The sequence below is a fragment of the Chlorocebus sabaeus genome, chromosome 23, assembly GCF_047675955.1.
Source record: "Chlorocebus sabaeus isolate Y175 chromosome 23, mChlSab1.0.hap1, whole genome shotgun sequence".
Lineage (NCBI taxonomy): Eukaryota > Metazoa > Chordata > Mammalia > Primates > Cercopithecidae > Chlorocebus > Chlorocebus sabaeus.
This window is the reverse complement of record NC_132926.1, coordinates 2312285-2325871: the sequence shown is the minus strand read 5'-3', so window position 1 is coordinate 2325871 and position 13587 is coordinate 2312285. Positions and strand designations below refer to the sequence as shown.

The 13587-nt window shown below is 55.6% G+C and overlaps 1 protein-coding gene across 2 annotated transcripts in view; it reads left to right on the top strand.

Annotated features, from left to right (window-relative positions):
- Positions 1-13587, top strand: part of SQSTM1 (sequestosome 1) — a 37348-nt gene that overhangs the window by 22149 nt on the left and 1612 nt on the right. The window contains exons 1-7 of one of the 2 annotated variants that reach the window (XM_008015531.3): positions 2177-2430; positions 4218-4313; positions 5099-5328; positions 5423-5564; positions 6364-6444; positions 12661-12875; positions 13213-13408. In XM_008015531.3, coding sequence (XP_008013722.2) covers positions 2226-2430; positions 4218-4313; positions 5099-5328; positions 5423-5564; positions 6364-6444; positions 12661-12875; positions 13213-13408 — 1165 coding nt within the window. In that variant the 5' untranslated portion in view covers positions 2177-2225. Of the gene's footprint in view, positions 1-2176; positions 2431-4217; positions 4314-5098; positions 5329-5422; positions 5565-6363; positions 6445-12660; positions 12876-13212; positions 13409-13587 lie in introns of those variants that run through there. The other variant, XM_073010420.1, reaches the window with a different exon arrangement.

The following is a 13587-nucleotide window of genomic DNA, read 5'->3' as shown; positions in this document are numbered from 1 at the left end:
CAGCCCCAAAAGCAGCTAAACAACTCGCACACTCATGGGCCATCCCCTGGTAAGGCAGCGCAAGTCCTCCCACTTCAGCCCCATTTGAAAGATGAGGAAATGAGAGGCTGGTTCATAGTGGGTCTCCAACTCAGCTGCCGAGCTTTCCCTGGGCATACACGCCGGGCCCTGGAGGGTGGGAAGGGGGCCCTGGAGGGTGGGAAGGGGGCCAATGGACGCGGGGAGCTTGCGGAGTGGGACTGCATCGGGAAAGGGGAAGGAGTCAGACGGGAGAAGGGGGACAGGGTCTGGTTGGCTCCGGCCGCTGCACGCTCTTCCTGCTCAGGGGACTCACAGTGACCCCGGAGCCACTGCCCAGCCCAGCCTCCAGGTAAGAGGTCACTGAGATGGGTGGCAGCAGGGGCCGGGGATCCCCCTATTACGAGAGCAGTCATGGGACGCTGACTCACTGCCGGCCAGACCACCTGACCTCCGCGGTGGGAGGGAGGGCCCTGCCAGGGGGTTCCCGCCGCGGCTTGTTTACCTCCGGGAGGCCTCGGCCTCGCATGGGGGCAGGGCGGCCGCTGGGGCTGCAAGGCGTGCGGGGAAGGGCCTGAGCCGGGGTCTCTACCCCAGCTTCCCAAGGACACCCCTTCTGTGCTTCCTTCTCCCCCACCCCCGAGTCTCTTCACCTGCCCCCAGCCCCCGCGGAAACTTCCCACGATCCCGAACGGGGCCAAATGGCGAGAAGGCAAAGAAGCTCCTTCTTGGGGGAGCTCAAAGCTATGTTCCCAGAGCCAGAGGGCTTTCCTTGTGTTCCTCACCCTGCTCAGACCGAGCCATAGCCAGGGGCTGGGGCAGGAAGGCCGGCCCTCGGCGGGGGCCACGTGGCTCTCAGGCGCCTGGGCTGCTGACTCACGCTTGGCCAGCACCTGTCTGTAGGCCGCAGCCCCTGCCAGCACGCCCCTCTGTGTCCCCTGCCTCTATCTGCAAGGCCGGCTCCAGCAGGCCCTGGGGCACTTTCCACTGTCCCCCTCTGGATGCAGGGAGAGGCCTGAGCCCTCGCCACAGAGGGTGCTGCTCTGGGCAGGGTGGAAGACTTGCCCGCGGCAGAGCTCTCCCGGAAGGATCGTTCACACCTGTGGGCCAGCCCCTGCTGTGTGCACACCCACATACCACCTTTGCACCTGACCGGCCCCATCCAGCCACCCTTCCCTCGGTTTGGGTTTCCCCCGTTGGGACGTTTCTCCAACTCCTGCAAGCCCTGGCCTGAAATGGCATGAGTTGGACCCAGCAGGTTCTGACCTCCCACTCACAGGACCCTGCCTGGGAGGCTCCAGAGGGTGACCACCAGTCCTGCCCCTCTCCTTGCCCCAGTTCTGGCGGACAGTTACTTTGGTGGCATAAAGTAGAGTTTCTTCATTCCCAGCTGAGGAGGCTGTTGCCTGACCCCCTTGGCTGCCCACAAGGCCGACGGACCTGAGCCCCCACAGCGCCATGGGCACTGCCCGCTGAATTGAGGAGCCCGTAAGGAGTCGCTTGGGCCACAGTGCACATTTGGCGACCACTGACACTCAGGAGACCTTGGGTGGTCCTCAGCACCTCTCAGCTCCACTCCTATTAAACTGGGAACTTCTCTGGTGCTCAGGCCAGAGTCGGGTCCGTCCCTCAACCCAGTTAGGGGCCATCAGCGAGGGTGCCATGCGCTGTAAGAGGGCTGCCCCCGCTGGAGGCTGACCATGGCAGGGTTGGAACAGTACCCCGAGAGCCAGCTTGTTCTGGCCAGCAGTGCCCACTGGGCGACCTAGCAGCCTCCTGATATGGGGGCTGTGTCAGCTCTCCCTGCACTGGGTACCCCCAACGGAGGATATTGCTGAGTCATGACCAGGCCCAAGCCTGGGAGGGGCGGGGGCTGGACAGTCCCCTGATCCCAGGTGCAGAGGCTGGAGCCCAGGCCTATGTGAGTGCCAGGGCCGGTTTCTTGGGGTCCTTGGTGCACTGGGGCAGTGAAGAGAGGGGTCAGCAATGAGGGGTCGGCAGACCTGGAGCGAGGGGTAGCGGGGAAGGGGTGAGTAGTGAAGGGGCCTCTGCAGGGCGGCTCTCGCGCCGCGACGGCAGTGGAGGAGGCTGGGAGGGCGCGACAGGCTCCGCCCCTCTCGAGGCGGGGCGGGGCCTCCGCGCTCGCTACAAAAGCCGCGCGTCGGCCGCGACCCGGACGGCCGGTTTTCCCGCAGCTCGACCTCGCTATGGCGTCCCTCACGGTGAAGGCCTACCTGCTGGGCAAGGAGGACGCGGCGCGCGAGATCCGCCGCTTCAGCTTCTGCTTCAGCCCCGAGCCGGAGGCGGAAGCCGAGGACGCGGCAGGTCCGGGGCCCTGCGAGCGGCTGCTGAGCCGGGTGGCCGCCCTGTTCCCCGCGCTGCGGCCCGGCGGCTTCCAGGCGCACTACCGCGGTGAGCGGGCCGGGCAGGGCGGGGGCGGTGACGCAGGCCGGGTTCGGCCTCCTGCGCGTGTGGCTGCCCTCCCGCTTCTCGGCGACGCCTGGTGGGCCGTGAGGGGTCTGCTCTGGCTGCTCCCTGGATGGCGGTGGCCTGCATGGGTCCCGGTTCGGCCTTGGGTGCCAGCCTGGTGACGGCAGTGGTGACCAAGGCCGGGACCCGCTGTTCAGCGGTGGAGCCCTGCGGGCCGCGGGCTCGAGCCTGCGAGCGTCAGACCCCCCCACCCCCCGCGCTGTTGGGGATTTTGGCCAGGACGCGCCGGGGCGAACTCTCTGGCTCTCCCCGGGAACTGGGTGGTCAGGCGGGCACTCGGGTTACACTGACATCTTGCTGCGCCAGGTGGTGGGTTCAGATAATGGCCCGGAGGAGCCCGGGGAGCGCCGGCGGAGGGGAGGGAGTGACGCGGGTAAACAAGCGCGGGGGTGCGGGGGACTCGCGAGCGCCGCGACAGCGCCTGGGAGGAGGGCACTGATTCCGGGAGGAACGCTCCAGGCCAGGTCGAGTACAGAGGTTATCCCACTGGCAAGTCGAGAGAGGGACAAGACGAGAACGTTCTTCAGAAGTGTTGGTGTGGGCACAGAAGCCCAGGAACTGTTTCCTGCTGCGCTGGTGTGACCAGTGGCTGCTGGGGGTGGGGTTAGGGAGGTGGCCAAGGCCGGCCCCTGGGAGCGGGTAGTGCTAGGACCTCCCTCTGGAGTGCTGCCAGCCTGCCAGGCCCTCTCCTGTTCTTAAAAAAAAATTGTGATATTGAGCTGTAACTGACATAAGGGTTCACCCATTTAGTGTACAAGTCAGTGGTTTTCACCATTTTCATAGGTTTGTGGACCATATTCAACCTGAGAGCTTTTCATCACCTTATAAACGCCATACATACCTTTTATCACCCCCCATCCACATGCCCCCAGCAACCACTCACCTCCTTTCTGTATCTGTTCCTCTTGCAATCCTGGGCATTTCACGTAAATAGAATCATACAATGGAGTCTTCTTTCCTTTAGTGTAGTGTGTTCAATGTTGTAGCACACATCAGTACTTCGGTTTTTTTGGAGGAATAATATTCTGTTGTATGGATGGGCTGTGTTTTACCTGTTCATTAGTTGACAGACATTTGGGTTGTTTGCATCTTTGGGTGCCACACCTGTTCACACAGTGGATGGTGTGGTTTGGTCTGCACGGTTGTGCTTTAAAGCCCTTTGAGCTCACATGTATCTGTCACAGCTGGAGACTACATACAAATACATGATTTTTAGCTTTGTTAGGGAAGGAAGTAGACAGATGCCCTCGTCTCCTTTACTCCCAAGCCACTAGAAGTCTAAGGCCTTTGTGGGGCTGGGCCCCTCAGAAGCAGGTCACAGGCAGGGATCTCCCACAGTTGAAGATGGACATGGGCCTGGTCGGATGTGGAATGAGGTGGCACGTTTCTGAAGAGGAAGCTGGCCCGAGTCTAAATAAGTGCAGCAGCCGAAGCTGCTGTTGTCCCTGTGGTCCAGGGCCCTCCACCAGGGCCCTCCACCTGCTGCGTGTGGCTGTGGTCCAGGGCCAGGTTGGAGCACTCACCTTCCAGGAGGTGCCAGAGCAAGGAGGCAATCTTGCCTCTCACTCCTGCCCTCCGTGGCTCAAGTGGGTATGCTCCAGTTTATAGCCCTGTGAGTGTCCCTTTCATACTGGCCTCAGCCCATTCCAGCAGCTTATGTCCAGCTGAGAACCTCTGGGTGCTCATGTGCTGTCTTTTAAACAATCTAGATGAGGACGGGGACTTGGTTGCCTTTTCCAGTGATGAGGAATTGACAATGGCCATGTCCTATGTGAAGGATGACATCTTCCGAATCTACATTAAAGGTAAGGGGCTGCTCTAGGGGCTGCCTGAAGCCAGCTCAGCCTGTACTCAGTTCCCTGCTGAGTGAAAAACAGGGCTTGATGTTCCACCAATGAAGGGGTCAGTAATTTGAGGGCTGTTTAAGACAGGGACGTAGGCCAGGTGTGGTGGCTCACGCCTGTAATCCCAGCACTTTGGGAGGCCGAGGCAGGCAGAGCACCTGAGGTCAGGAGTTTAAGACCAGCCTGGCCAACATGGTGAAACCTTGTCTCTACTAAAAATACAAAAATTAGCTGGGTGTGGTGGCGTGTGCTTCTAGTCCCAGCTACTCAAGAGGCTGAGACCAGAATCGCTTAAACCTGGAGAGCAGAGGTTGCCGCTAGCCAAAATCACACGACTGCACTCCAGCCTAGGCGACAGCGTGAGACTCTGTGTCAGAAAAAAAAAGACATACTAAGTGCTGTGCCTGACCTGACCTGAGAAAGAGGAGTCCGTGTTCACCCTAGGTATGGGGTCTGCTGCCGCGGTGCTTGGGTGAAGAGCAAGGCCCAAGCCGTGCAGCCTGGGCTCCTTGCTGCTGCTCTGCTGCCTGGGCCACGGTTCCCAGGTAACAGACGCAGGGACTGGGAACCTCCTAGCAGGTTCTTGGTTGCTCTGCGGCCCTCACCTAAGCAGCTGAATTCTGTGTGGAGTCCATGCTGGGGAGCAGTTCCAGGGGCCTTGTTGGCAGTGACAGCCCCACAGTGATGATAGAGGGGGAGCACTTTAGGGGGCTACACCCTAGCAGCTCTCTCTGCCCTTCCTGTAGAGAAAAAAGAGTGCCGGCGGGACCACCGCCCACCGTGTGCTCAGGAGGCGCCTCGCAACATGGTGCACCCCAATGTGATCTGTGATGGCTGCAACGGGCCCGTGGTAGGAACCCGCTACAAGTGTAGCGTCTGTCCAGACTACGACTTGTGTAGCGTCTGTGAGGGAAAGGGCTTGCACCAGGGACACACCAAGCTCGCGTTCCCCAGCCCCTTCGGGCACCTGTCTGAGGTGAGCAGGCCCTCTGGGCAGGCCTGGGGTGGGCTCAGGGTGGCAGGAACCTTGACCCGCTCACTGCCTGCCCCTCTGCTAATTCCTCCCCCAGGGCTTCTCGCACAGCCGCTGGCTCCGGAAGCTGAAACACGGGCACTTCGGGTGGCCAGGATGGGAAATGGGCCCACCAGGAAACTGGAGCCCACGTCCACCTCGTGCAGGGGATGCCCGCCCTGGTCCCACGGCGGAATCAGGTGAGGCTTGCATGGGAACCGGCTTCTGAATGGTGGCAGCGGCCAGGCAGCCTGTGCGCAGAGCCCTTGTGCAAAGCCTGTGTGCAAGGCAAGAATTCAGGATACCTCCCCACCTTCCCGGTGTCCTACAATCGCACAAGAACCTGCAAAGTGGGGAGTATTCTCTGCATTTCCCAAACGGGGAAACTGAGGTGTGAGTGCCTGAAGCCACAAATTCACCTGCGTAGCCCTTCCCCCTCAGGAGGCTGCCCTGTCCAGGTGCCGTGAGGTGCAGGCAGGGAGGCCCTTCCAGCCCAGGGTTTTTGATGCACTTTGTTCTCTTTTGTGATGGTTGTTGAAGATCAGAGCCCAAGTTTCTCAAGTCCTTTTAAACATAGTTGTAAGTTAAAGACTTACCCTTAGCTTTGTAGTCTAGATTTTTGGATTCTGATTTTATTAATGTTACTGTGTCCTGTGAATCACCCCACTCTCTGGGACAAAGATGGGGATGTTTGCTTGACTTTGAGTAAATATTTACTCAAGGATGTGATCAATATTCACAGTGTACCGAGCCTGAGCCTGTGTGGGGTTGCTGAGCACCAGGGTCGCAGATGAGGGGGAACGGCGCGCGAGAGTGGAGAGGCTCTCGGGGCAGGGCCAGGGGGTGCAGAGTGGGAGGGAGGAGTAGGGGATGCTGAGTGGGCCCCTGGACAAGGCGTCTGGGTTAAAGGTCACCCAGGAACACAGGGACCTTGGCAAGAAGGTGACAGGTATCCAAGGCATTAAAGATATCTTTATCTTATCTTTGTAAAAATCAAAGCTGCTGGTCCATCGGAGGATCCCAGTGTGAATTTCCTGAAGAACGTGGGGGAGAGCGTGGCAGCCGCCCTTAGCCCTCTGGGTGAGTGTGCCTCCTTGCCCAGCGCTTCCCTAACTCAGCCTGCACTTTGTCACTTTCACCGGGAATACCGCAGAGAAATGGGTAATTGACATGCCCTTGACACTGGTGAGGGTTTGTTGCCTCAAGTCAACCTTTACTAAATGCTGGACCACAGGCAACTCACTCACGGTTGAATTCCCTGACAGAATTCTCAAGCTTTCTACATGGAGTGAAGTGGAATCAGCATTTGGTTGGGACGGTCCCAGTGAGGCAGGGTCACCAGGGTCTGGCTGTAGGGCTTGCCTGTCACCTCTGACTGGCCTCCTTTGGGTGAACAATAGTCTGGATTTTCCCCTAAGCCAGGCCTTGGGATTTGGACTTTTGAGGACCTGGGTAGTAGTTGAGATGCTACTTATCTTTTCCTTCTTTTAGTTTACAACCCCCAAACCTTTCCGGTGCTTCTGGGTGCTGGGCCTGCATCAGAGCGGGGAGAAGGTGGAGGCAGGGACTCTGGGTGACAGCCAGTTCTGGTGCCTCAGGTTGCACAGTGGGTCTGCTGGGGTGGGCGAACCCCAATGTGTACCCCCAGAGTGATGCCACCTGACCCCGGGCATGAGCTCAGGCTCCGAGACCCCTCCCCGCTGGGCTTTAGAAAGTGCCTGTGTCTGGCTAAGGGTCTGGGGTGGGTGCTGCAGGGTTAGGCATGCGGCAGTGAGAATCAGTGAATGAAGCCAACTTCTAGTTCAAGATGACGGTGGATCCGTGATGGCAGATGGATCGCTGGGACACTTGCATCTCTCTCTAGAAGAGTGAGCTTGTTTTTGCGACTGCAGTGGCAGGCTGTGTCAGCCTGTCCAAAGGTTGTGTTCAGTGTCTGAGAGAATGCTGCCAGGAGGGGCATCCGAGCCCTGCCTGCTGCCTCCTGTGGCTACAGGGCATGACTGCCATCTGCTCCAACTCTGCTCATTCCAGTTTTTTTGGTTTGTGTTTTTTTTTGAGATGGAATCTTGCTCTGTCGCCGAGGTTGGAGTGCAGTGGCGCCATCTCTGCTCACTGCAACCTCCACCTCCTGGGTTCAAGCGATTCCCCTGCTTCAGCCTCCTGGGTAACTGGGATTACAGGTACCCACCACCACGCCCAGCTAATTTTTGTATTTTTTTTTTGTAGAGACGGGGTTTCGCCACATTGGCCAGGCTGGTCTTGACTCCTGACCTCGTGATCCACCCGCCTTGGCCTCCCAAGTGCTGGGATTACAGGCGTGAGCCACTGCGCCTGGCCTTGCTCATTCCACTTTGAGGCAGCAGTGACATCTTGGCATCGCTGCTGTACTAAACAGCCCAAACACATATGGCTTCTGTACTAGAGTTTAGAGGCGAAGTCAGAGAATAGGAAAGAAGAATCGCTATTCTGGTTTTTTTGTTTGTTGAGATGGAGTTTTGCCCTTGTAGCCTAGGCTGGAGTGCAATGATGTGATCTCGGCTCGCTGCAACCTCCGCCTCCTGGGTTCAAGCGATTCTCCTGCCTCAGCCTCCAGAGTAGCTGGGATTACAGGTGCCCGCCACCACGCCGGGCTAATTTTTGTATTTTTAGTAGAGATGGGGTGTCACTATGTTGGCCAGGCTGGTCTCGAACTCCTGACCTCGTGATCCACCCTCCTCAGCCTCTCAAAGTGCTGGGATTACCGGTGTGAGCCACCGTGCTCAGCCTAGAATCAGTATTCTTAATGCCTTCGAAGGAGGGTAGAACAGTGGAGCATTGAGATCATGACTGAGAGATAGGCTGTGCCTCAATCCTGCAACTCACTCTGGGCATAGTAAAGGTATGAGAAATTGCAGGTGAATTTGGAGGTACGAACAAGAGTCCTTCACTCAGAGAACAAAGGAGACATCCTGGGAAGTCACAGAAGCAAGTGTAGGTTCAGATGGAGACTTTAAGAGAGTGCAGATCCCCAGACCTTACCTTTTTTGATTGTGGTAAGTAGGTGTTGGTGGGGCCTGGGATCTGTCTGGGAGGCTGCCCAGGTGCTTGGGGTCACACTGTCTCAAGACCCACCTGTGCTGGTGCAGCATCTCAGAACTGAACTGGACGCCCCACTTGGCAAAGACAGGAATCATCTTGCAAGTGCTCAGATGTCTTTGAGCACTAAAAGCTAAAGGCTTGAAGTGGGTAAACTGCTTTCTCCTAACCTGGGAGGAGCCTGCAGCTCTACAAACAAGGAAGATTTTAGTAAAATAGACTGAGAGGTTTCAGCTGAGGAGAGCCAGTCGCAGAGCGGCTTAGACTGTTACAGAAGTTAGGGCTAGTTTCTTTCCTTTCTTTATGAAGAACTATAAGCCGGATGACTCAGGTTAACTGCCTAGAAGGGACTGTTCCCAGAGCAGGGCCCAAAGGGGAATGAGTCAACAGCTGCCTCCCAATGGCAGTGTGTGTGGGGTAAGCGGCGGCTTTCGTGTGAAGTGCCAAGGCCTTTTGGTGGGGCGGTGAGAACCCGCTGAGGAAGCCACCACTGAGACCCAGGCTACTCCTGGCTGGGAGGCTGCAGGCCCCGAGATGCATTGACATGAAGCCACAGGGCCCCTCCTGGCCACGGTATCTTTGATAAACACACCCACACGCAGAGGCTTTGCGGGGCAGCAGGGCACGAAGCATCGTCCACTTTTTTTTTTTTAAAGTGAAAGCAAGTTTCTTAAGAAAGTAAAGGAATACAAGAATGGCTACTCCATAGGCAGAGTCTTCTTATAAGCCCTGAAATCTCAGGCTTTCATCATCAAGTTGGAGAAATCCTAATTCTGTAATTTCTCTGATCTGTTTACAGACAAGTCTCATTACTCACGCATTTAAAAAGCATATGGGTGTTGATTGTACTGTTCTTTCAACTTTTCTGTTTGTTTCAACCTTTTTTCTTTTTTTTTTTTTTTTGAGACAGACTTTTGCTCTTGTTGCCTAGGCTGGAGTGCAATGGTGCAATCTTGGCTCATTGCAACCTCCGCCTCTGGGTTCAAGCGATTCTCATGCCTCAGCCTTCTGAGTAGCTGGGATTACGGGCATGTGCCACCACACTCAGCTAATTTTGTATTTCTACTAGAGACGGGGTTTCTCCACATTGGTCAGGCTGGTCTCGAACTCCTGACCTCAGGTGATCCACCTGCTTTGGCCTCCCAAAGTGCTGGGATTACAGGTGTGAGCCACTGTGCCCGGCAGCTTCAACCTTTTCATAATCACACGTTGGGAAGAATAAAGGAGAAAAACAATTTACAGATGGAGGTACTTGTAGTTAAGTCTGCTTTTACCTCTGCTCCCCCCTTACATTCTACTGAAATAACAGGAAAGGGCTTACACAAAAAGAAAACACCATAGACAAAGAAAGTAATAAGAGGAAAAGACAAAGATGTGATCAGATTTTGGAAGATGGAAATGGAGGGAGGATGACAACCTGCTGAGGGAAGCTTCAGAAATCTGTGTGCCACAACAGGGCACCCTGGTGAGAAGCAGGACCATCTGTTCAGGTGCCAGGAAAGGCAAGAGGTGGGAGTGATGGGGGACAGGAACAAGGGGGGAGGGTTGAAAACCTCTAGTAAGTGTCAAGAGACTTCAGGGCCCACTTGACCAGATGACAGCTCTTGCCAACAACTGAAGGAGACCTCATGTTTAATTCCAAGAGCACCAGACCCAGGGAAGCTTCAGCATGGGATACCAGAGACACAGGGCAAGGTGAGGCACCAGCCTGAAACTGGGCATCCTGAATGAGCAGTGGGCCCAACAGTCAGTTCCCTGGCCAGGCAGGAGATGGGGAGTCCCTGCTGAGGGAGGCTGAATGCCCCCAGAGAAGCGTCCTACAGCTCCTGCCTGCCAGGCCCCCAGTCACCCTGCAGAGGAGAAGTTGGTGATGGCGCTGGCCTCACAGAAGGCTTCCTATCAACCTTTTCTTAGTGTTTCCGTGGGATCAGACAGCCTTGGGTCACCAGCCATCTGAGGAAAGGCCCCACACATGGGAGAAAAGGGCTTAAAGGGAAAAGAATGTTAATGCCCTCAGTGAGATACAAAAAGAGTATTGTCTGTGTGAAAAAGGAACAGGATACTATAAAAAGGATAACAAAGGGAATAGAATAAGAAAGTTCTTGAAATTAAAAAATGTAAATAGAAAAAAAACTTCAAAAGAAGGCTTAGATTCTAATATTATCTCAAGGAGATATTCCAAAAGCAGAAGAGAGATAGAAGGAGAGAAATATAAGAAAACTAGTGTAGGAACAAGTCTAGAAGCCCCATATAGGATGAGTAGGAATTCCAGAAAGAATAGAAAACTGAAAGGAGGAAATGAACATGGAATGCAAGATAGTTTCTTGGCGCCAAGCACAGTGGCTCATCCCTGTAATCCCAACACTTTGGGAGACCAAGGCGGGCAGATAACTTGAGCTCACGAGTTTGAGACCAGCCTTGGCAACATAGGGAGACACCGTCCCCCCTCCCCGTGTCTACAAACACTACAAACATTAGCTGGGCCTGGAGTTGTGTACTTATGGCCCCAGCTACTCGGGAGGCTGCGGTTGGGGATGGCTTGAGCCTGGGAGGCAGAGGGTGCAACGAGCCTAGATTGTACCACTGCACTCCATCCTGGGCGACAGAACCAGACCTTGTCTCAAAACAAAAAAACAGAAAACAACAACAAAAATGCAAGATAGTTTCTTGGCAATGAGGACCTTATCTTCTAGATTGAAAGCGGCCCTGACAGTGACTGAGAAAGACCCACAGCAAAGCTTATCGCTGTCAAATCAGAACCCTGAGGATAAAGAGGGGCTTCTAAAATTTTAGGTTATTGTAAATACTTGGGAATACAAAGAGCAAACAATCATGAAAAGCTAGGAGACAGTGGAACAACTGATGACTTAAATCAGTTAAGGCCGGGCGCGGTGGCTCAAGCCTGTAATCCCAGCACTTTGGGAGGCCGAGGCGGGCGGATCACGAGGTCAGGAGATCGAGACCATCCTGGCTAACACGGTGAAACCCCGTCTCTACTAAAAAATACAAAGAAACTAGCCAGGTGAGGTGGCGGACGCCTGTAGTCCCAGCTACTCTGGAGGCTGAGGCAGGAGAATCACTTGTACCCGGTGGGCGGAGGTTGCAGTGAGCCGAGAGATTGCGCCACTGCACTCCAGCCTGGGCGTCAGAGCGAGACTCCGTCTAAAAAAAAAAAAAAGAGAAGCCGTCATCAGTGGTAGGAAAACAAAAAGCTATCCAAGGAAATAGTCTGCCCCTTGACCCAGCAAAGAACATTTAGATAGAGGCACTAGCTGAAACACTGAATGTTCTTTTAACGAAAAACTGAGTCTTGGAAAGGGTAGTGGAAGGAGAGGCAGATACTGTCTAGAGTAGGAAATGCACAGATGTGAACTCGGTCATCAGGTGAGAGCAGCATGAGCTGAAAGGGTGCAGGGAGGTTTTGGGGAGTGGGATGGGAGCAGAGTGTGCACCACAGCCTTTGACAACTGGTGACTCTAAGCTGTGGGCATGGAGACTTCTGACACTATTGAATTTCAAAAATAGTGCAGGTGATTCTTCCCTCTGTCCTTGGTGAGTTACGTGAGCCTGGAGGTGTGCAGGCTCCCTGCGCTGCCATGTCGGGCCCCACGCCTCCCCTGCATGGCCTGTCCACTCCGAGCAGAGCCCAGCGTTTAGGTGCGTGTTATGTGTCATCACACAAAGCCTCTATGTGCAGGTGTCATGAGGTACACAGCCTTCCATCACTGGCTGGAGGTGCCTGCCACATGCAGTATTGGCTCCCCCGTACTTAGGGCCTGGCCCTACCTGCTGTGCAGCCCATACCCTGCATGGTTAGAAAAAACAAGGTCTCTCTTGACTTTCTGGCTTAGAAGCTGACCTTAGATGCTAGCTGAGGTTAATGTTTTACTGAATTGGAGAAAGAGAAAGCTCCAGTATCACGGGCACACCGAGAATGTTTCCAGAAGCCACAGAGATTTGTAGCTGGGATACTGGGAGAAGCCTCGGACTCACAGGTTTGCATCGTCTAGTCCCATAGTGACTGTGTGATTCCGGGGTCAAGCTGGGTAGGAGAACCTAGCCCCGGCATCCACACACTGAGTGCCGCCATCCAGACCCTCGCCTGCCTGTGGGGACTGAACGTGAGATCTTCGCGAGTCTAGTCCCCACAGGCCACGCTCCTGCTCGCAGCTGCCTCCTTGTGGGGGCGTCACAGCTTTCTCTCTCCTCCTTGGCCTCTAGGCATTGAAGTGGATATTGACGTGGAGCACGGCGGGAAAAGAAGCCGCCTGACCCCTGCCTCTCCAGAGAGCTCCAGCACAGAGGAGAAGAACAGCTCACAGCCAAGCAGCCGCTGCTCTGGCCCCAGCCAGCCGGGTGGGAGCGTTGAGGGCGCCACGCAGTCTCTGGCAGAGCAGATGAGACAGATCGCCTTGGAGTCCGAGGGGCGGCCTGAGGCAAGCCTGTGCCCCTCCCACCACCTGGGACCTCGGGCAGCCTAGCGATTTGTAGCTGCGCCTCCGCCCCATCCTCAGCACCTATGCAGCCACTTATGAAACCCGAGGGAGCTGCTGCTGCTGCAGTGATGTCTGTGCCATTAAAGTCACTCTGGGAACCGGCTAGAACTTTGTAGTTACTTGGTCTTTGTGAGTGGCTCACTGTTCCCCGTAGCCCCCTGCAGCCTTAAACACGTGTGCGTGCACACTCCCCAACTGTGTGCCAGGAGTCAGTGCCATGGTCAGGCTTGGCCTGTTGCGCGTGTCTCTTGTGTGCTCATGGTGAGTTCTGTTCCAGGAACAGATGGAGTCTGATAACTGTTCAGGAGGAGACGATGACTGGACCCATTTGTCTTCAAAAGAAGTGGACCCGTCCACAGGTGAACTCCAGTCCCTACAGATGCCAGAATCCGAAGGGCCAAGCTCTCTGGACCCCTCCCAGGAGGGACCCACAGGGCTGAAGGAAGCCGCCTTGTACCCACATCTCCCACCAGGCAAGTGAACCAAGAGTTCTGTATTCAGTCCTACCTTTCCCTTCAGAGCATCCTGCCCCCTCTGATTCCAGCGACACACACAGGATGGGACGTTCTCCACTGCAGGGCTTGTCTGTAGGTGTGGGAGGTTAGGAGTTGGTTTTGTCCTCTCACGTCTACCCTGAGCAGTAGTGAGTAAG